Source organism: Ictalurus punctatus, chromosome 15, assembly GCF_001660625.3.
Source record: "Ictalurus punctatus breed USDA103 chromosome 15, Coco_2.0, whole genome shotgun sequence".
Classification (NCBI taxonomy): domain Eukaryota; kingdom Metazoa; phylum Chordata; class Actinopteri; order Siluriformes; family Ictaluridae; genus Ictalurus; species Ictalurus punctatus.
Window position 1 is genome coordinate 22,548,317 of NC_030430.2, and position 20,387 is coordinate 22,568,703.

General features: G+C 42.7%; 1 protein-coding gene across 1 annotated transcript in view; it reads right to left on the bottom strand.

The window, feature by feature from the left end:
• The window catches only part of dgkaa (diacylglycerol kinase, alpha a), a 49,614-nt gene that overhangs the window by 24,310 nt on the left and 4,917 nt on the right, over positions 1-20,387 (bottom strand). The window contains exons 2-6 of the mRNA XM_017487582.3: positions 6,168-6,267; positions 5,855-5,931; positions 1,882-1,996; positions 1,295-1,369; positions 1,163-1,212 (exon numbers count right to left, since the gene is read on the bottom strand). Of these exons, the coding sequence (XP_017343071.1) occupies positions 1,163-1,212; positions 1,295-1,369; positions 1,882-1,996; positions 5,855-5,931; positions 6,168-6,243 (393 nt within the window). The 5' untranslated portion in view covers positions 6,244-6,267. The remainder of the gene's footprint in view (positions 1-1,162; positions 1,213-1,294; positions 1,370-1,881; positions 1,997-5,854; positions 5,932-6,167; positions 6,268-20,387) is intronic.

The following is a 20,387-nucleotide window of genomic DNA, read 5'->3' on the forward strand; positions in this document are numbered from 1 at the left end:
CACCCAAACAAATAAACACCCAAACAAATAAACACCCAATCAAGTAAACACCCAAACAAATAAACACCCAATCAAATAAACACCCAATCAAGTAAACACCCAAACAAATAAACACCCAATCAAGTAAACACCCAAACAAATAAACACCCAATCAAATAAACACCCAATCAAGTAAACACCCAAACAAATAAACACCCAAACAAATAAACACCCAATCAAGTAAACACCCAAACAAATAAACACCCAATCAAGTAAACACCCAAACAAATAAACACCCAATCAAGTAAACACCCAAACAAATAAACACCCAAATAAATAAACACCCAAATAAATAAACATCCAATCAAGTAAACACCCAATCAAGTAAACACCCAATCAAGTAAACACCCAAACAAAAAAACACAAACAAATAAACACTAAAACAAATAAACACTAAAGCAAACACCCAAACAAATCAAATTAAAAAAAGATCAAGTAAACACCCAAACAAGTAAACACCTAATCAAATAAACACTAAAACAAATAAACACCCAAATAAATCAAATAAAAAAAAACCCTGATCAAAAACACCCAATCAAGTATACACCCAAACAAATAAACACCCAAACAAATAAACACCCAATCAAGTATACACCCAAACAAATAAACACCCAAACAAATAAACACCCAAACAAATAAACACCCAAACAAATAAACACCCAATCAAGTAAACACCCAATCAAATAAACACCCAATCAAATAAACACCCAATCAAGTAAACACCCAAACAAATAACACCCAAACAAATAAACACTAAAACAAACACCCAAACAAATCAAATAAAAAAAAGATCAAGTAAACACCCAGAGAAATAAACCCCTGAGCAAAAAAGACCTTATCAAAGAAACAACTGTTCAAATAAACACTTGATGAGACAAACATCCGTTCAGATAAACACCCGATCAAACAAACACATGATCAAATAAACGTTTGATCAAATAAATACCTGATCAGACAAATATCTGATGAAACAAACACCCAATGAAATAAACTGTCAGACAGACAGACAGACAGACAGACAGACAGACAGACAGACAGACTCACAAACAAACACAGACAGACACACAGACAGATAGACATGGAGGCAGGTGTATACACAGACAGACAGAAAGACATGACTTACTGAACTGTCCAGGACTCCGTTACCATCTCGGTCATAAAGTCTGAAAGCGACTGAGGAAAGAGAGATGAGTTTTAGCCTCGAAGCCTCTACGTTAACGGAAACAAGGCTGTGTTAGAACATGCTCAGACTCACACTCTAGTTTGTCTCGAGGCTGCCCGTCCTCCAGCAGGGAGAAATAACAGGACACGTCTTTAAGGAACACCTCCCCTTAGAGACGGGACAAAAACAAACCGCGTTTATCGCTTACTGAGGTAATTAGTGAAGTGTGGATAAAGATGCAGGGCAGTGAATGATGCCAAACGTTAAAATAAATAAATAAATAAATAAATCAAGACCTTTCTCACAATATTTTGGATGCAGCTTTGTAATTTCCAGCGGAAACTGATCTTTAGGGATTTTGATATTTCTGGATGAATATACTGAATATACAACTTTAGTGAATATACTGAATATACAACTTTAACATTATGTTTAAAAAAAAAAAAAAATCCCAATAATGTTTGGGATTGCTGTCTGGTCACAGCATACAGTACACCCAGATTTCATTTCGAACTTCATGGAACGAATTTATTTTATTTTTTTTAAAATACGGTTAAACAGACGCTCCTGTTTTTTTTTTTCCATTCAAAAACCATGCAAACTTGCTACCGTCTAAAATATCAGTGCAACTTCTTCACTGATCACAGACGAGCGAAGGCGTCGGCGCGTCAGAGACTCACTGGCCTCGTCGGAGGTCTTGAAGGTTTTGAAGAGGCGCTCGCACAGATCCTGAGGGAACTCGTCCACCTCCAGATACGTGTTCAGGAAGAGACGGAAGCCTTCCTCGTCGATGCACTGATGGATGTAGAACAGAAAAATCGTGTCCTCTGAGTCATGAACACAGTTACTCATCACTCATCTCTCACACACACACATGAATAATTCAGAGGCAGCTTTCTGATGCTTGATACCAAAAAATACCCCAATTTGTCATCATCACAGCTGTCCGAAACCATGGGAGCACTCTCTATAAACCCCACCCTCACAAATCATTACAACCGCTTAGAAGTCTGAACTCTAAGCAGTAACTGATTGCTCAGAAAGTGTTGATGAATTCCCTTTAAATCAACTCATTGGTTTATAATTAACACGCTCGTTTTTAATACGCAATTGTCTCTATAGTAACGGCTCACTCACAGCGAATGTTACGGCCGAAGATGCACTAGTACTTCATATAAATAAATAAATAAATAAATAAACAAACAAACACGGAATGTTTATTTATTTTACAAAGAAAATCCGTTAGTAAACATTACTGGAAGGAGTCTCCGGTGTCAGAGCTCTGAAGCACTTTATAATAATCTTTAAAAAAAAGTGTGTGGCGTTTATTAATAAATTAAAAATGGTCGTTTCTGGGGTGATAACCCTTGTGATAAATGAGGAATAATACACCGTGGGACGCGCCGTCACTGGAAAATAATCAGCTTCAGCTTTCACCTAGTCTTTTATATTTTTCCTCTCACAATACCTCTGTTAAATTCCTTATATAATTATATTAAAACAAATAAATAAATAAATCCCCGATAACGTAGAATCACACTGTAATGCATGCGTCACTATTCATCTTAATCCCGGGTCCCAAAACACTAATCATTTTCTGTAATTCTTCAAGACGTCAGTGATGTCATTCGTGCATTCATTTTTTTTTTTCTTCTTTAATTTGTGTTTCCATATTACGTTACAAAAAATAATCAAATGGTTAACAATTATTACAGTTATAGTAATGATTCGTTATTAGTTATAAAACGCTGTGCGTTATAATGAATAGAAAGAAACACAGGTTTCGGTGGTCTATATAATCGATCAGGGAAGTATAAGCACAGTTATAATGCAGCTATGAATATGTTACCGAAAATAGAGAAAGAAACGGAACCATAACACCATAACATAACAGAGGGCTCCTGAGGGAGGGCGACGGTTTCCTCCCAGCGGCGCTGCACTACAAACCCAAACCCAGTTCCGTGTCTCAGCACTAACGCCGTCCTCTTTTCTCCGAGACAAACTCCGACTTTAAAGCCCCGAGGACACCTGTGCTCCTTTGGTGTAAAATTGGAAAATCATGACGCACGCCACGGAGAGTCGGACACGCGCACAGAGACATCTCACCGAGCTCATGCGTGACGCGTCCGCTACGTGCTGAGCGGATTTCGCTTCAGTTTTAGTTGACCTCAGTGGTAAAATATTTCAAAACTAGGAAATACTGCGTTCAGTTGCGCCAGATGATACGCGTCTGTCCCAATAACTTTGTCCCGATGTAACATTATTAAAATAATTTTTTTTTTTTTTTAAATCACATTTTCCATGCTCACTATTGAAATCGTGATCACTCGTCCCGCTTTGCTCCGCCCAGTTCGCACCTGGATCTTATCAACTGTCGCTTTGGATAAAAGAACTGCTGCTGAAATCATCTGCTCATATCGGGACTCTTATAAACCACCTGCTCATGCTGAACATCCTTAGCACTGCGTGTCTTTACTCTTCTCCACCTCGTATAAATGATTTATACTCTCACTATCCGGAGTCACCCAGAAGAAAACGGGTTCCGTTTAGAATCCGGTTCCTCTTGAGGTCTCTGAAGGCGAGTGCAGACTATTCCAGCATGCCTTGTCTAGTGGGCATTCATCTGCTTCAACTGATCTCAACCTTCTCTGCCTTTGTACCCAAACGACATTGATCGGGTCTGCCGTGTCGGCGTGTTCAGGAAAGCGGAGCGTGTCGGAGAGAACTGGAATTGGTCAGAAATAAGGTAATGGGAAGCCTGTAACGCGGCAGAGTCAATAAAAACATTAGCAAACGTTAATTAGCAAACGCCAGCTAAGCTCACCAGTTTCACACTCGACTGACTGGGTTTAATTAACTGAGGATTAATATTAAATTAATTGCGCACCCTGAGTGTATACACACACACACACACACACACACACACACACACACACACACACACATCTCTTTCCAAAACCAAGGCTCACATACCAGCAGTTTAGTTCAAGTCATAAAGCTCATGTCTGTGTACTGCAGTGTTTATCGTGAACGTGAATTAAAGTGCGCATGTACGGTATTTTATCCATTAACACCATAACTGCCCTATTTAGCTCCACAGAGTTATTATTGCACTTCGTGGTCAAAAACGGGAGATGGATCAAGCGCTAAGAGTGGTGTGACGCTGCCCCGTTCTCGCTCTATAAACATTTTCATTAGAGGAGGAGCAGCAGTTAATGACAAGGTCACAGTTTGGTTTCACACCAAATTTGGGCTGGATTTGTACATCCAGCCATCCATCTTCTATACCGCTTATCCTTCTTCAGGGTCACGGGGGAACCTGGAGCCTATCCCAGGGAGCATCGGGCACGAGGCGGGGTACACCCTGGACAGGGTACCAATCCATCGCAGGGCACACAAACACATACACACTCACACACCCATTCATACACTACAGACACTTTGGACGTGCCAATCAGCCTACCATGCATGTGTTTGGACTGGGGGAGGAAACCGGAGTACCCGGAGGAAACCCCCGCAGCACGGGGAGAACATGCAAACTCCGCACACACAGGGCCGCGGCGGGAATCGAACCCCCGACCCTGGAGGCGTGAGGCGAACGTGCTAACCTCTAAGCCAGTAAAAAAAGAAGGTAAAGTGTGAGTGCACACAGTGTGTCTATGATGTACAGAACCATTTCTAATGCAAGATATATAGCCAATATTTGGAGATAGAAAGGGGGATTATAGAGTGGGATTATATAATGTCTGTAGATCAGAAATGCGCACGTACCACAGTGACCTTCTTTCCCACACAAAGGCTGAGAAAAAGTGTCTCGCTTTTCCAATGCATAAAGTTTGATGATAGGGAAATTTTGCTGAAAGCTAGAAACTGTGGTTAATATTAGCTTTTCTGAACGCTGGGAGACACACGTCCTGTATCAAACACTGTAGAACAATAGGTACGCCTAAGACAGATGCTAGACTGTATGCTGGATGACTCTCATCTAGCTAGAACAGGGTTCCTCTAAAAATTCACCAGATAGCAGCCCATAGCACAAGTCATGTGGGATAGCCTCTCGACTGTGTTTGAGGCTATGTCGTCATTAACGTCGTCCCGCCTCACCAAAATCTACGGTCACGAGTTTGCGTGCAACCCGATGATCGGCGTTTAATCAAATCCGTTGGCGCGGCGTCTGAACTCGTGCTCCACTGGAAAGGACGAGACCTGAAACCCGACCTTTCGTACAAAGGAGTTCACGTGGTCCATATCACAAACGTGCTGAAAGCGAACTAGTCCAAAACAATTCTGGAAAATGTAGAAACAATTCTGTTCTTTATTTAAAAAGGGTTTAAAAATTCGTGTCCGGTTGTAAATGAAAGCAAATTCCCATATTTTCAATGTGAGCTCGGACTTTGTATATAATCGAAATCAGCCTTATATTCGGCGTTATAAACATCATGTTTTTGCAACTGAATTCGGGGATGGATCAGGCCTTGGCACATTTCAAGCAGGAAGATATATGCAGAAGCTTCGAGTGTGTGTGTGTGTGTGTGTGTGTGTGTGAGTGAGGTTAAAGGAGTGACACACACAGTCATGTCCACTTTGCATATTGGTTTGGTGTAAAGTGAAAAGGGGCAGCCGGCACACGACCCGGCCGGCTCTCACTCTCACCTCTCCATGCCTGTACTGAGCCAACTGGCCATCTGTGTCGAATTCCCTCAGCACATCTTTCACCTTCAAACCGCAGTCTGGACACACACACACACACACACACACACACACACACACACACAGAAAGAGAAAGAGAGAGAACAAGATTCAAACATCGGCTTTGAGATTCAAATGTGCCTCTTTTACACTACACACACACACACACACACACACACACACACACACACACACAGAGCAGCAGCTTGCACATTCACACATCAGTGGTGTGTGAAGTGAGATGAGTGAGGCGGCGTGTGGGCGGCTCGGCACTCACAGTCCATGTACTGCTGCAGCTGGATGAAGTCCACTGGACTCAGCTCCTTCCCATCGTGCTCCACAGGATCTGACATCACGCCCCGGGATGAGAGACCTCACTACAGAGAGAGAGAGAGAGAGAGAGAACATGTATAATTGAATTTTATACACCTGAGCAGTTGAGGATGAACGGCCCAGCAGCAGCAGCAGCTCGGCGGAGCTAGAATTTGAACTCACGAGTCCAGTGTCTTAATCACTGAGCTACTACTGCCCTTCCCCCCTCAGCACATCGTGGCTGTGAAGAACAGCATACACGTTTTCTTCCTGTATTTCACTATTTTCAGTTATTCCTGTTTTACTGTTCTTCATTTATATGGGTCTTTGGTGGCATGTATCTGTAATAATGAAGGAAGGAAAAAAGGAAGGAAGGAAGGAAGGAAGAATAGACGGATCGCTGGATGGATGGATGGAAGATAGGAAAAAAATCAAGGATGAGGGAAGGAAGGGAAGATGGACGGAAGTATGGATGGATAAAAAAGAAAGATTGATGGATGGATAGAAGAAATGCAAAAAAGGAAGGAAGGAAGGAGGAATAGATGGGTGGATGGATGGACGGTAAGAAGGAAGATAGGAAAAAAGGAAGTATGGATGGATGAAATGGCAGACAGATGGAAAGACTGATGGATGGATGGACGAAAGGTAAAAGAAAGAAAGAAAGGATGGATGGATGGATGGATGGAAGTAGGGATGGATGAAATGATAGAAAGACGGAAAGATTGACGGACGGATGGACGAAAGGTAAAAGAAAGAACAAAGGAAGGAAGGACGGAAGGAAGGACGGATAAAAGATATGGAAAAAGGAAGGATGGGTGGAAGGAAGGGAAGGTGGATAGAACTATTGATGGAGGAAATGATAGTAATGTGGAAAGATTGATGGATGGATGGAAGAAAGGTGACAAAGAAGGAAGGAAGGGAAGATTGATGGAAAAAAGATGAAAAGGAAGGAGGAAGGTTAGATCGATGAAAGCAAGGATGGATGGAATGAAGATGGGGAATTACCCAGGAACTGATCTAGGTCTCAGTCAGTCTATGCAAGTTCACATCATGCACACTTCTCTGGTTTTTATCTGGTGACTGTATAAAGGTGCGCCATTTCATATGACCTCTGACCCCCACTTCCTTCCATGCTGGGGTGAAATCTGTGAACGTTCCTACAACACCGTTGCAACATTTTACACAATGAACACTGCGAAGCAAACCACTCCAGCACATCCAGTAAGAGCATCACTAACGTTACAGTATTTTTGGGCGCATGAAAGCATAGCTGATCTTCAGCTCAATTGAATCTTCCTGTAATTATCTTGCACTCGTGTATAACCGCTCGGATCACTTCCTCGACAGCTCCGTGCTCGGACCGGATTCCGCCTCGCTCGCGAGTCACTTTGGGTAAAAGAGTCTGCCAAATGAATAAATGTAAATGTCGATGTCGATGTAAATGTGGATGCGAAATGTAAACAACATGGCCGTGTTTAACAGAAGAAAAATGAGTCGTCCCCACTCACGCTTTGGCTAGACCTCAGAAAATGCAAATCCTTATTCCAGGGGAGTCCAAGCTTATCCACGGAAGGCCGGTGCTGGCTGCGGGCGTTTATTCCAGCCAAGCCAGAGAACATCTGATAACTCATCAGTCCTCTGAAGGACAGCCGGGATTGGGTGTTGCTCTGACTTGATTGTGATTTTAAAAAAAAAATCAATAATTTGAAGTCTTCCACGTTTTAATTTCTCTCTGGGTTTGTACTGCACTAAATAGCAGTATAAATCTCCACTAAGGATACACACAGCCATCACTTGTAGCCAAAGACAGTGGAGCACGGTGCTATATTTATATCGTTATCGAAATAAATACCGGAAAATATCGCGATATAGTTTTAAGTCGATATCGCCCATCCCTAGTGCTCAGTGCTCGCACAACCGAAGTGCTCGGACGCTCTGCTGCGCGATTCGCTGCTCCGTTCGAGTGTGCGATTCACGGAACGTTTTTAACGACCGCACTCGCTGATACCGTCATCGCACGTTCGATTCAAGACACTGTCGCAACACCAGAAGAGGTTTTACCAGGTTACGTGTATTGCAGGAAGACGCTGGAGTTCCTCCATGCGACAGCTTCCCAGAGCAAAGTTTATAGTCTGCTTCGCTTTGAGTGGCATCATTAACCGTCGAATACGCTCGGATTAGTAATTCCGTGTAGTCCGTTCTTTAGTACGGCAACGTACGCTACACTCGCGCCGCACGGCATCACTACGTGTTCGAAGAACTACGCGTTGTTCGAATGGAGAACACAGACAGCAGCGATGATGCTAATGTCTGCGACAATGTGGGGAAAAAACGGCTGAACGGTCACGCTCCGCTATAGCATACAGCTTTTATAATAGGAGTGTGTGTGTGTGCTTGTTTGTGTGTGTGAGAAATAGATCAGTCTGCCGATGTTAAAAGGTGTCTGGCTCACGGAGATGTGTGATCCAGCAGCCTCTTTTCGGCTTTCCCTGGAGGAACGAGTAGGAAGTGAGTCTTTAGCACGCTGTCGCTCCGCCGTCTGTTTGAAGAACTCCGGAGACACACGAGAGAACGACAGCGTGCTAAAGACTCCGCTCCTCCTCACTCCTCCGGGGAAAGCTGAAAGAAGCATCTGGATCTAATTGCCGTTGAATTGGGTGACCCACTTTAGGATTTAGGAGAGTGTGGCTCCCGGTCATGGCATTTTCTCAACACAGGGCGTTTAAATATAAATAAATAAATAAATAAATAAAAATCCAGTCCACTCGGGCCTTACACTTGCACAAGATCAACGTGTAGGAGTCCATGTGTCACGGATTTCCCCTAACCTCCCTTGACGGTGGTTACTTTTGACGTGTTTTGCCGCCAGAGGCATACCGAGCCTTTTGTTCTTCGTCCACTTTTAATCCTTTTATCATTAATCATAGATCGTGTGAGCATACGTCATACCAATCCCCGTGTCGGCGGTGTCTAGGGAAATTAGCCTAGTTTTCGTTTTCGTTTATGCTGTCAAGCTTTTTTGTTTACGCTCCACAAGTTTACGCCCGCCATTCTGGAACAAACCTCTCGCACGGAGAGGACCCGGAAAGGGGGCGGGGCGCAGCAGCTCATTTGCATGTAAAGAGACAAACACCAAAACAGCGGGTTTTTGGTTCCGCGCAAAAAGGGGACATTTTCAGCATGGAATAATAAATGATCTGTAGGGTATTTTGAACTGAAATTTCACACACACACACACACACACACACACACACACACATATACATATTCTGGGGACACCTGAGACTTATAGTCAGTCTTTGTAAATAAATAAATAAATAAATAAATAGTTTAAAATAGGTCTCCTTTAAAGCTACTGTTTGCCGTTTCTCAATTTCAGGCATTGTTGACATTTTTGCGTCCTTGATATGGCTCCGCCCCCACCTTGAAACGAGCTTCGTAACTCCACCCCTTTTCATTAAACGAAAACTCATGAGGTACATGTTTTTTTTTTTGCTTTTCTTTTTGGTTTTGTTTTTAAACAGAGATGGTTTATCAATGTTAAAAATGTCATTCGACAAGTTTGAAAAATGACACACCGCTCCTTTAAAAACGTAACAGAAACAAAAACAAACGAAAAAGGCTGCTTTTCTCCATTTTTCACGCGCTGAAGTTCCGGGATGTTCGGCGAGGCCGCACTTGATCTGAAACCTGTCAGACTGTTAATCATCCCGAAATGGCTGAAAGTGCAGAAGCATTAGGAGCTGTAAAAGCAATGAACTCTACCCGAGAGCTGCAGCGTGGTGTCGTGATGCTAAACGACTCTCTCTGAAGCGCATAACAACTCTGATTGCTGAGTTTTGATCGAGCTGTAGCCTATCACGCTTTCAGACAATAAGCGTGAAATGGTCTGATGGAGAAAGGACGGAGGCGTGAGTCGGCCTGCCGGCGTCCTGCAGCCGCTTAGCAGACAGTGAGAAAGCAGAATCAAATATCGCGACTCTTCTCCACCCAAAACGGAGGAATTAGCAAGAGCATGCCATTCGAGGCGTCGTATTATCAACTGATGATGAGATGATGATGATGAGGTGATATAATGACACACACACACGCACACAGAGTTCCAGGAAACAGAGAAAGTTATGTAAGGAACGAGCCATGACGGGGCGTTACTGTTACCACCCTGAAGCTGATTTGCATATAACAGCATGACCCAAAGTGCTTCATTCCTCTACAACCACATCACGTCATACTTTTTACTTCTTATTGTACTTTACGGGTTTTCCCATCATGCTTTTCATCTGTGAGACTAGTCACTTCCTGCTAGCGCATGCTTTATAACAGTCCCACACTAGCCTCTCTCTCTCTGTCTCTTTTAAAGTTAATATAAAAAAAATAATAAAACCTGGTACTGAGGAACTCAAGACCTTCCTGCATCAAACTGACACGACTGACACTGGAGACACCTTCCAAAATAAACATCTCCTCACATTATTTTTGCGACCGCAGTACAAGTCCTTATGAACGAGTTGTTACTATAGAAACGATAACGTAGTCGAGAGAATACATTAATATAAACCTGTGATTCGTCTTGCAGACTCGGAGGACTACCGCCGGAGCCGCTGTTACGGGGAAAAACGACTCAAGGATTCAACAGCGTTGTTCCGAGTATTTAACGGTTCTTAATTAAACGCTTCTCCTCGATGAAATCATTTCTTTTCACACAATACTTCATATGAACCCGCGTTCGGGATTACAGCTCAGTGGTACATAGAAGTAGTTCGTTTCCAACAGGTCTTTATTGAAGTCCCAGATGTTTTTCAGACAGACAGACAGACAGACAGAATAGAACAAGTAACTAAGTGCAAAATAAAGAGAGATAGATAGATAGATAGATAGATAGATAGATAGATACATAGATAGAACAAGTAACTGAGTGCAAAGTAAGGCTGGATAGATAGATAGATACATAGATACATACATAGAATAGAATAGAATAGAACAAGTAACTGAATGCAAAGTAAGGATAGATAGATAGATACATAGATACATACTTACATACATACATAGAATAGAATAGAACAAGTAACTGAATGCAAAGTAAGGAAAGATAGATAGATAGATAGATAGATAGATAGATAGATAGATAGATAGACAGACAGACAGACAGACAGACGGATATTAATATTATAATAAATGGTTAATTATATAATTGCAATTGTCCAAAAACGGTTATTATTAATAAATTTTCAAATAGAATCAAAATGTATTAACAATTTTATAAAATACAAACCCTGATCGGAAACCGACAACTGCATGTTACGATTTTGTAGTCGATCTTTAAAAAGAAAAAAGTTCATTCATATATTATTGTAAACACGAAAGCTTGCTGCGAGACCTATATAAACCCATCATAACATATATTGTGTATCATAGAAAAGTCTTCGGATACTGTGATATGATATTTTTGTCATATCGCCCATCCGTACTTCACGCTACGCTTCAGAATATTGTAGCTGTTGCAACACCTTCTGAAACTCAAAAAAAAAAAAAAAAAAAAAAAGAGGGAGAAAAAAAAAGAAAAAGAAAAGGCAGAGACCATTTAAAAGCTGAGGGCTTCTCAGAAACCGTGCGTGCATTTGGTTTGACATTTAGTGAAGGTTGCGTTTTACACTTGCTCAGGCGATCTGCTGACTGGTGTGTGACAAATAAGTGTTGCATGGCTGCTCTCACACTGTCTCACCCTCTCACCACTGTTTTGTTCTCATTCTTCATGCATGCTGAAGCTGAATCACACCCAGGAACGAAGACCTTCAGACCGAACGATAAAAGATTCAGGGCGAGGAATTTATTGAGCTTCTTCTCTACACCGTAAACGGGGGACATTACGGGATATTAAGTGCTGAGACCATGCTCTGATTATCTGTGACGGGTGGACGCGAACGATACGGAGAGGACGAGCGTCCGTGCATACGCATCATATCCATCCATCAATCCATTCATCTTCTATACCGCTTATCCTACAGGGTCACGGGGAACCTGGCACCTCTCCCAGGAGGCATGGGGCGCAAGACGGGGTTCACCCTGGACGGGGTGCCAGTCCATCGCAGGGCACAATCACTCACATACACGTTCACATTCACACACCCATTCATACACTACGGACACTTTGGACACGCCAATCAGCCTACCATGCATGTCTTCGGACTGGTGGAGGAAACCGGAGTATCCGGAGGAAACCCCCGCAGTACGGGGAGAACATGCTACCAGGAACGTACTAACCACTAAGCCAGCGTGCGCCCGTCATGCACATTATATTATATTACGCTATATTATAAAAACGTGCGCGTATGAATGTGCGGACACGATCTTATATCTTGATGAGAACCAAATGTCTGCAGAAGATTAGCAATAGCTGACAGTTCTGGTTGGTACTCCTACACAACGATAGTAAGATAAATGTGTGTGTGTGTGTGTAGGGTGATGTCTGCGTGCCCATATTTGCTCTCTTCAGGGAAAGATTCCTCGGTGAAATCTTGTGGTGACCCTGTGGCAAACGTGGAGAGAACAACGGCCAAACCTCACAACTAGGAAATGAATATTAGCCTTTATCATGCACTCACAGCACAAAAAATTAGGAATAAGAGTTTGTATGTGTGTGTGTGTGTGTGTGTGTGTGTGTGTGTGTGTGTGTGTGTGTGTGTGTATAGACATTTTTCAATGAGAAACATCACACTCCATCTTGCTTTCAGTACTGTACAGAAGTTTTAGGAACGTCTTAAGAAATTCTGTAAAGCATGTTTTTAAAATACTTTTTTTTTTTTTTTTTTTTTAAAAAGGAAAAGTTCCTGAACAGCAGTACAGAGCCTCAGTTCTTTAGTGTCATGTAGTAGAAGAAATCAGCTGATTTTGAGAACTTGCCCTATTTCTTTCAGAAGGTCGGGGGTTCAAGCCCCAGTACTGCCAGGCTGCCACTGTTGGGCCCTTGAGCAAGGCCCTTAACCCTCTCTCCTCCAGGGGGCGCTGTATCACGGCCGACCCTGTCCTCTGGCCCCAACCAAAGAATTTCACTGTGCTTTAATGTATGCGTGACCGATAAAGACTCATTATAAATGTGGCTAAGAACCGACTGCTTTCACAGGAAATGGTCACTTGAGTGATGAACAGCAAACCACATTCACTTACCAAACTAAACTCTTGAACAACGTGATGTAATAAGCGTGAACGTTTGCAGAACTTTCAAGGGCTTTCCTGTGCACACAAGAGCAGCGAGCCAATCAGATTGCTCCACATAACGTGCACAAACGATATCTCTACACCATTTCTATATTCCGAATTAGTGTTTAGCGTCTCAGATGTTTCCTGACTACTAACACGCTAATGCGAAGGATCTTCCATTCCATTAAATTCACTACAATACAACACAACTGTTATGACATCGTCACAAAGCGGCTTTACAGGAATCCGGATGTAGACTTTGATCCCTAACGACACCCGAAGTTGACGTGAACGAGAGGAAGAAGATTCAAAAGGGAATTAGCGATCACGACAGTACACGGTCGGGACCGAGATCCCGCGGGACGCGAGGAAAAGTCGCAGGTGTTTTTTTTTGTTTGTTTGTTTTTTTTTACTCTCCTACGGGCGGGGTCAGGTGGTCAGATATGAAACTTGCACTACAAAGAAAGGTCACGCTCATCAACACGGGAGCATATTCTACATAGCGCAGCGCTAGACACATTTCACATGCTCCTTTAATTCATCCTCAGTCACAGTGTTTAAATCGGTCTTTTGTTTATAGTGTCAGAAACAGAAACGATGGTGAACAGGTACAAACAAGATATTAACTACAGGAGCGGGCGAGGTCGTACGACAGCATTTGAGTGACGGTTTGTTTTTTTTAAATGTCATAATACTATGCCAAGAAATAGCTAAAAAAAAAAAAAAAAAAAAACACGCATGGTATGCACACACTGATGCGGTGTTGAAATTGTAATAATAATAATAAGCAGTTGCTTCACGGTGAGTCTTCCAGAAACACGTGACCCCGGCCTTAATCTCTGGCAGTAAGTTCAACTGGTCCACGTTTCCAGAATCATCAGATTTGCTTTGTTAAAGGTTATCAAGGTGAATCCGGGAAAGCATTCTTAATGGACTTTTTCCACCAGGCGGATTTGATTAGCATCCAGTGTATCCGTTTCTGCTTTGCTCAGCTGTCACAATCCCACAATGCTCTGCGCAGGAGTTCTCCTGTCTCCACAGAACAAGAATGTGAGGAGGGATGAAAAATGCCTGGCCCCGCTACAATGTAAACGCGCTGTTAAAAAGGTATGTTCGGCGACCTCGGCATCAGTTAGCTGAAAGCGGCCGTTTTAGAATACAAACGCAATCCCGCATTTTTAGCGTTCCCTCCAAAGCCACACCCATAAAACAGATGTAGATACACCGCCATACCTCGAACAGCTGAGCTTTCTTAATCGACAGGTTCTCGTATTGTTGAGAGCCTGGAGCACTCTTGAGTCTTCAGAATGAGAGGAAAATTTCACCACATAGAACGAAGAGTTTAATTAAAAAAAAAAAGATTCACACAGGGGGATACTGCGAGGCCAAGGTGAAGAGTTATTGTAATGAAACACAGCAGGTGACTCTCGCATACACTGGGAGAACGAGCTGGGAGAATGTGTTAGTCAGTAAAAGGGTAATGTGATGACTGCTATGGAAATTTCGGTGCTAACGCGGCAGCGTGCTGCAGTGGTTAGCAGCAGGCTGCAAAGCTGGAGGTTTCCTTGTGTTATGAGTTGCAACATAGTTCTCTCCTCTGATGCGGTCACAGATACAGGTAGAGGTGCTTGTGTAAACAGGTAAAACAATTGACGTACCACATTGTCAACTAATAAAAATAGTTGAGATGTATTCAACCCCCCAGTGTAAATCAGGTTTATTGTCAAAATGTACCGGCTTTCAGCGGTTTGTAACGAACAAATCAAACAAAAGCGATTGAAATAGTTCGACACGATGAATGGTTCAAGCGGTTTCCCCAAATTCAACTGAAAATGCAACTTATAATGACTTCTCAAGTCTGAAAATGATTCAACCCCCTGAATAGACTTCCTCGTAACAGCACAAATATGCAAAACAGGTGTTGTTTAAAGCACACCTTATGCAGCTAATCAAGGGCTTCATTAGTTGCACCAGGTGTGCTTGAGCTGGAACACATGAAATACCTGAACTGGCTAGGGGCAGAAAATGATTAAAATACCTGGACGGGGCAGAAAAAGGAAGCCATCGATGGCTGCAAGCAGATTTCTGAGAAGGCAGGTTGTAAAAAACCCTCGAGTGACTGCAAAAGACCTGCAGCAAGACTTTGTGTAACAGGCACTGAGGTTTCAGTGAGCACAGTAAGGCGTGTACTAGACGCAGAAGGTTTCCATGCCAGAACTCCAAGACGTTCAGCACTACTGACCCAAAAGCACAAGAAAAGTCAGCTCAAAATCATATAAATAAGCCACAGAAGTTTTGGGATTCTGTTCTGTGGAGCGATGAAACAAAACTGGAACTTTTCAGCACGATGGATCAGCGATATGTCTGGAGGAAGAAGAATGAAGAAAGAACACTCTGTCCACAGTCGAGCATGGTGGTGGCTCGGTGATGCTCTGCGGCTGCTTTGCATCATCTGGCACTGGAAACCTGCAGCGTGTGGAAGGCGAGATGGATTCACTGAAGTATCAGGAAATCCTAGGAGAACACGTCATGCCGTCTGTGAGGAAGCTGAAGCTTGGACGTCATCGGAAATTCCATCAGGACAATGATCCCAAGCATACCTCAAATTCCACAGAGGCTTGGTTGAAGAAGTCGTCCTGGAAGATTCTACAGGGCCATCACAGTCGCCTGACTTGAACCTCATAGAAAATCTCAGGTGGGATTTCAAGAAGGCGGTTGCAGCACGCAAACCCAAGAATATTACTGAACTGGACGCCATTGCTCATGAGGAATGGGAGAAGATTCCTCAGGAATGCTGCCAGAAGCTGGTGTCTGACTATACATCTCATTTGCAGCAGGTCATAACAGCTAAATGGTGCTCTACAAAGTACTGAAGATGCTCGCCATGAAGGGGTTGAATAATCTTGAAACTGGAGAAATCATTATAAGTTGCATTTTCAGTTGAATTTAGGGAAACCACTTGAAGCAGTCGTTGTGTTGAACCATTTCAAATTCTTTTGTTTGATTTCTTCATTGCAAGCCACTGAAGTCTATCAATTTTGACAATAATCCTGATTTGCAATGGGGGTTGAATCATTTTGATCGCAACTGTATAATGTACAACGATATATCGATGAATACGTTTTAATACTCAGGAAACTGATAACAACGATCTTGGAAAATCTCTACACCTTTATTCTCATTAAAAATAAAAGAATCTAGAAATATCCATGCGAACATGCAAATCAGAAACACGCCTCCATCCAACACTGCCATGATCTCCAGGTTTATTTCATTAACTGCAGCAAAATATTACTAGAACTAGCTAAGTTACTTATCCAGCTATCTTCCACATCAGTACCACATGATCCTCTAATCATCTGCATATCAAATCTGATTGGTCCAGAACCCAAGAGCCTTCTATGTGACATCACAATCTAGAGATGGGCAGTTCAGGAAAACATTACAATGCTAAATAAAAAAAATATAAGCAAATCATTTACACATTTACGCCATGTCAACACCGCAGGCCGCGATACGCTAAAGGTTCTCCGTCTTAACCCGAGATATATTCGGAAAAAAATAAAAGAGGCAAGGCACTCTTGTGAACAGTATTAAATAAATCTCAGACATTTACTACTCAAGTTTTAAAATGAATCTAGGTAATTTTTTTTAAGATTAGTCAAAGTTGTACATTGCTTGAGCCAAACAGACCTCATCAAATCAGTGTGACCCCCCCTCCGCCCCCCGCCCCCATATTCCAGTTCTGTAAATCCTAATGTTGTCTTTGCTTAAACAATCAAGTAATCATGACTAAACATTACATAAAATGTTGCCCTTTTTACCCAGAAATCAAAAAGCTAAGTCCGTTGAACTTTTTTAGCTACAAAAATACACGTGATTGGCCACGCAAGGAGTTCTACCTGGCAACAACTGAACGGATGCACTGATTGGTGGATAATTGCGAAAGGCGGTCCTCTTCGTCTCGGCTGTTGCTGGTACGTCTGTAGTGAAATTCAAGAGCCCATGATGAGTAGAAGAGACAACTTTGTGTGTGTTTACAAAGAAATGGCAATCATGTACAGGATGTTTTTGTAAATAAAGTTATATTTTGCTAAAAGAGTTCATTTACCTGTTAAATATGCTAAATTTCATGTTAAATATACAAAATTTGGGAGACCCCATTACTTAATTAAATCGAGGGAAAGGAGTTTACTCAATCAACTGAGCACGGTCAACTTGTTAGGGGTCTCAGTGTGGACAATCTGTAGTTTTCAGAGCCGTATATAGTATACAGGTCACATTTTCACCATGCGAAGGGTTTTCCCGTGCCGCCACACACAATCTAAGAGGATTTCGACATCCTCTTTCTGGAGTTACGGGAAGTCGTGTTTATGACCACGCTGATAAACAAACTCGACGCTGTCACACCCGTGCGCTGTTCCTTGTAGATCTTATCCCTAACATGATCAGCTGCACGCCCATCCAATGAAGCAGAGGACTTAGCCCTGTAACAACACTGTATCCAAGTTCAACAGTGCATAATAAGAGGACTTGAAATTCTTCTACAAGCACGTGGTCAATGTTTCTTCACCGCCTTTCACTAATTAAGGCTTCCCGTCAAGTTCTTACGTAAAACCATTTTGTTCTCTCAGCATAATTGCAGTTTGCTCCGTCTCGCGTTTGATGAAGTCTCGCCCACGCAACCGACGTATGAGTCAAGCCTGCTTGCTCTTCTATAACCACCTGAGTTCATCTCCTGGGCTTTTGACGAGAAAAGAAAAAGAAAACAGGCGTGGTTCCTTCGCTTTTGTATATTGCTTGCACTGTTTATTGGATTATTTCTAGTCTAAATCGAATGAAATCGTGCGCATCTGCGAGGGAGAGGCCGGGTTTCGTCTGGTCGCTATGAAAGGAGTTCCCCCCTTCGGCTGGACTTCGTCACAGTGTTTCCGAGGGTGACTGCTAGGAACGAAGAGATGAGAATGAGAGCGAAAGAAAGAGTGGAGAGAATGAGAAAGACAGAGGGTTGAATGGGTCTTCCCCTGGCCTCCACCCACGCTGTCGAGCTCTTGCGGCCTTCAAACAGCCTGGTTTGCATTCCACCTGCAGATACGAGCGTGATTCATCTTCCTCTATGGGGGGGGGTGTGGTGCTCCATGTCTATAAATGGACACCGTGCTTTTGAAACACACAGCGTGTGCGTCTGTGTGTGTGGGGGGGGGGGGCAAATTTTTCTATCTTAGTGGGGACCAAGGGTAAGGAATATCTGGCAGGTTCGACATTATGGGGACATTTTCCTGGTCCCCACAGAAAAAGTGCGTTATTTTTAAAAAAATTTTTTTAAATACAGACTGTGACTTTTATTTGAAATTTTTTATTTATTGAGGATTAGAGTTAAATGTAGCATAGCTTTAAACAGCCGTGTTAATATTTATATCGATAAGAAGACACAAGGCAAATCTGTTTGGGACCGGTTTACCAAATGTCCCCACAAGGATAGGACTAGATGCCTGTTTTGACCTTTTTCGATCAATGGAAAATCCTCATAAGGATAGTGAGTCAAACATGTGGCTATGTGTGCGTACATGTACGCATGAATTCATGCCTTTAAGGGCATTACTTTGCATGTAAAATGAATCCAGTGCCTCGTTAAAGCGCTCTAAAGTTTCGAACTATTTACTCCGTAAATCCCTATAAAAAAAAAAACTGCGTTTCTTCCAGCACCGAGCAGACGAACTGAAACCGTAGACAGCCAGGATGACTCACACCTCTTTGAAGGTCTGCTGTTTGCTCGCTGCAGTGGCAACGCTGTGCTATGAGAACAACAGATGCAGCGTGACAGGAGGAAACCCGTTCAGAGTCGCACACCGACCGCAGGCACGTCTGGGCCTGCTGACACCACGCCTCAGCCTGCAACGCTGCGCTCTGCTTTCTCCTGGAACGCTCAGAGAGAGGAAGCGCGCTCTCGCTCTCGTTCGCTCTCTCTCTCACTCTCAGCTCACTCCTACACACACTGCAGCAGATTACAGAATGAACGCAGTAGGACGCGTCACACTCTCCGTGTCCTCTCTTTCAGCCAAAAGCACCGTGTAAGTTCCAAACCCTCCAGGTTCCAGGTGAACTCTCTCCCCCCAGGGACGTACACTTTATAACACTTTCAAATGCGTCAGCATGGACAAATGCGTCATTTTCAACATTCTGACTAAGCACCAGCCACCTCTAGAGTACTAATTTGCCTACATTTACGTAAACATCTGAATAAGTGTCTACATAAGCGACCCAAAGGCGAACTCAGTCACCATTACACACACACACACAAAAAAAAAAGAGAGAGATGTATTCTATAATTAAAGCGTTTCAATTAAAGGAGCTATTTATACGACATCAGTTAGCCGAGACGGATTTGTTTATTCCCAGTTGAATCATTCTAAAATTTAAAAGGTGTTGTGCTAATTATTATTAGTATTAAGATGGACATGATAACACTAGCTTAACTAAACGACTTCGTGTAAGAATCGGTCCGAAATGTCCGTCTGTCAGAGAATCAGGGGTTAACTGAAAGGGCGGATGATGCAGACTGAGCTCGTGCAGCTTTACTGCGATCTGCGTGAACGGTCGTGAACTAGAACAGGATGGAAATGGAAATCACGACATGGCAGGACAGTGTTAATAATAATCACGACGCACAAACTGAGCTCTGTGCTTTCGGCCGTACTCGGGTTACCAAAGACTTTTATTTATTAGGACAGAAGGAGATCTATCAGATATTTATTTTCCAACATTTCTGCAACGCCGTCGTCGAGATCTCCGTATAATAACACATACCGCATGGTACTGTTCCAATACTATTGGCACCCATAAAGAACAATCCCTGTTAACCCCTACACAGCAATGCAAGTAAATAATATACAATAATAAAGATTTGTCAGAAGTACATAAAATCAGATTATACCACAGTGCTGAGCTCTGATTGGTCGGAAGGTGTTGATTCATTTTCTAGAACAGT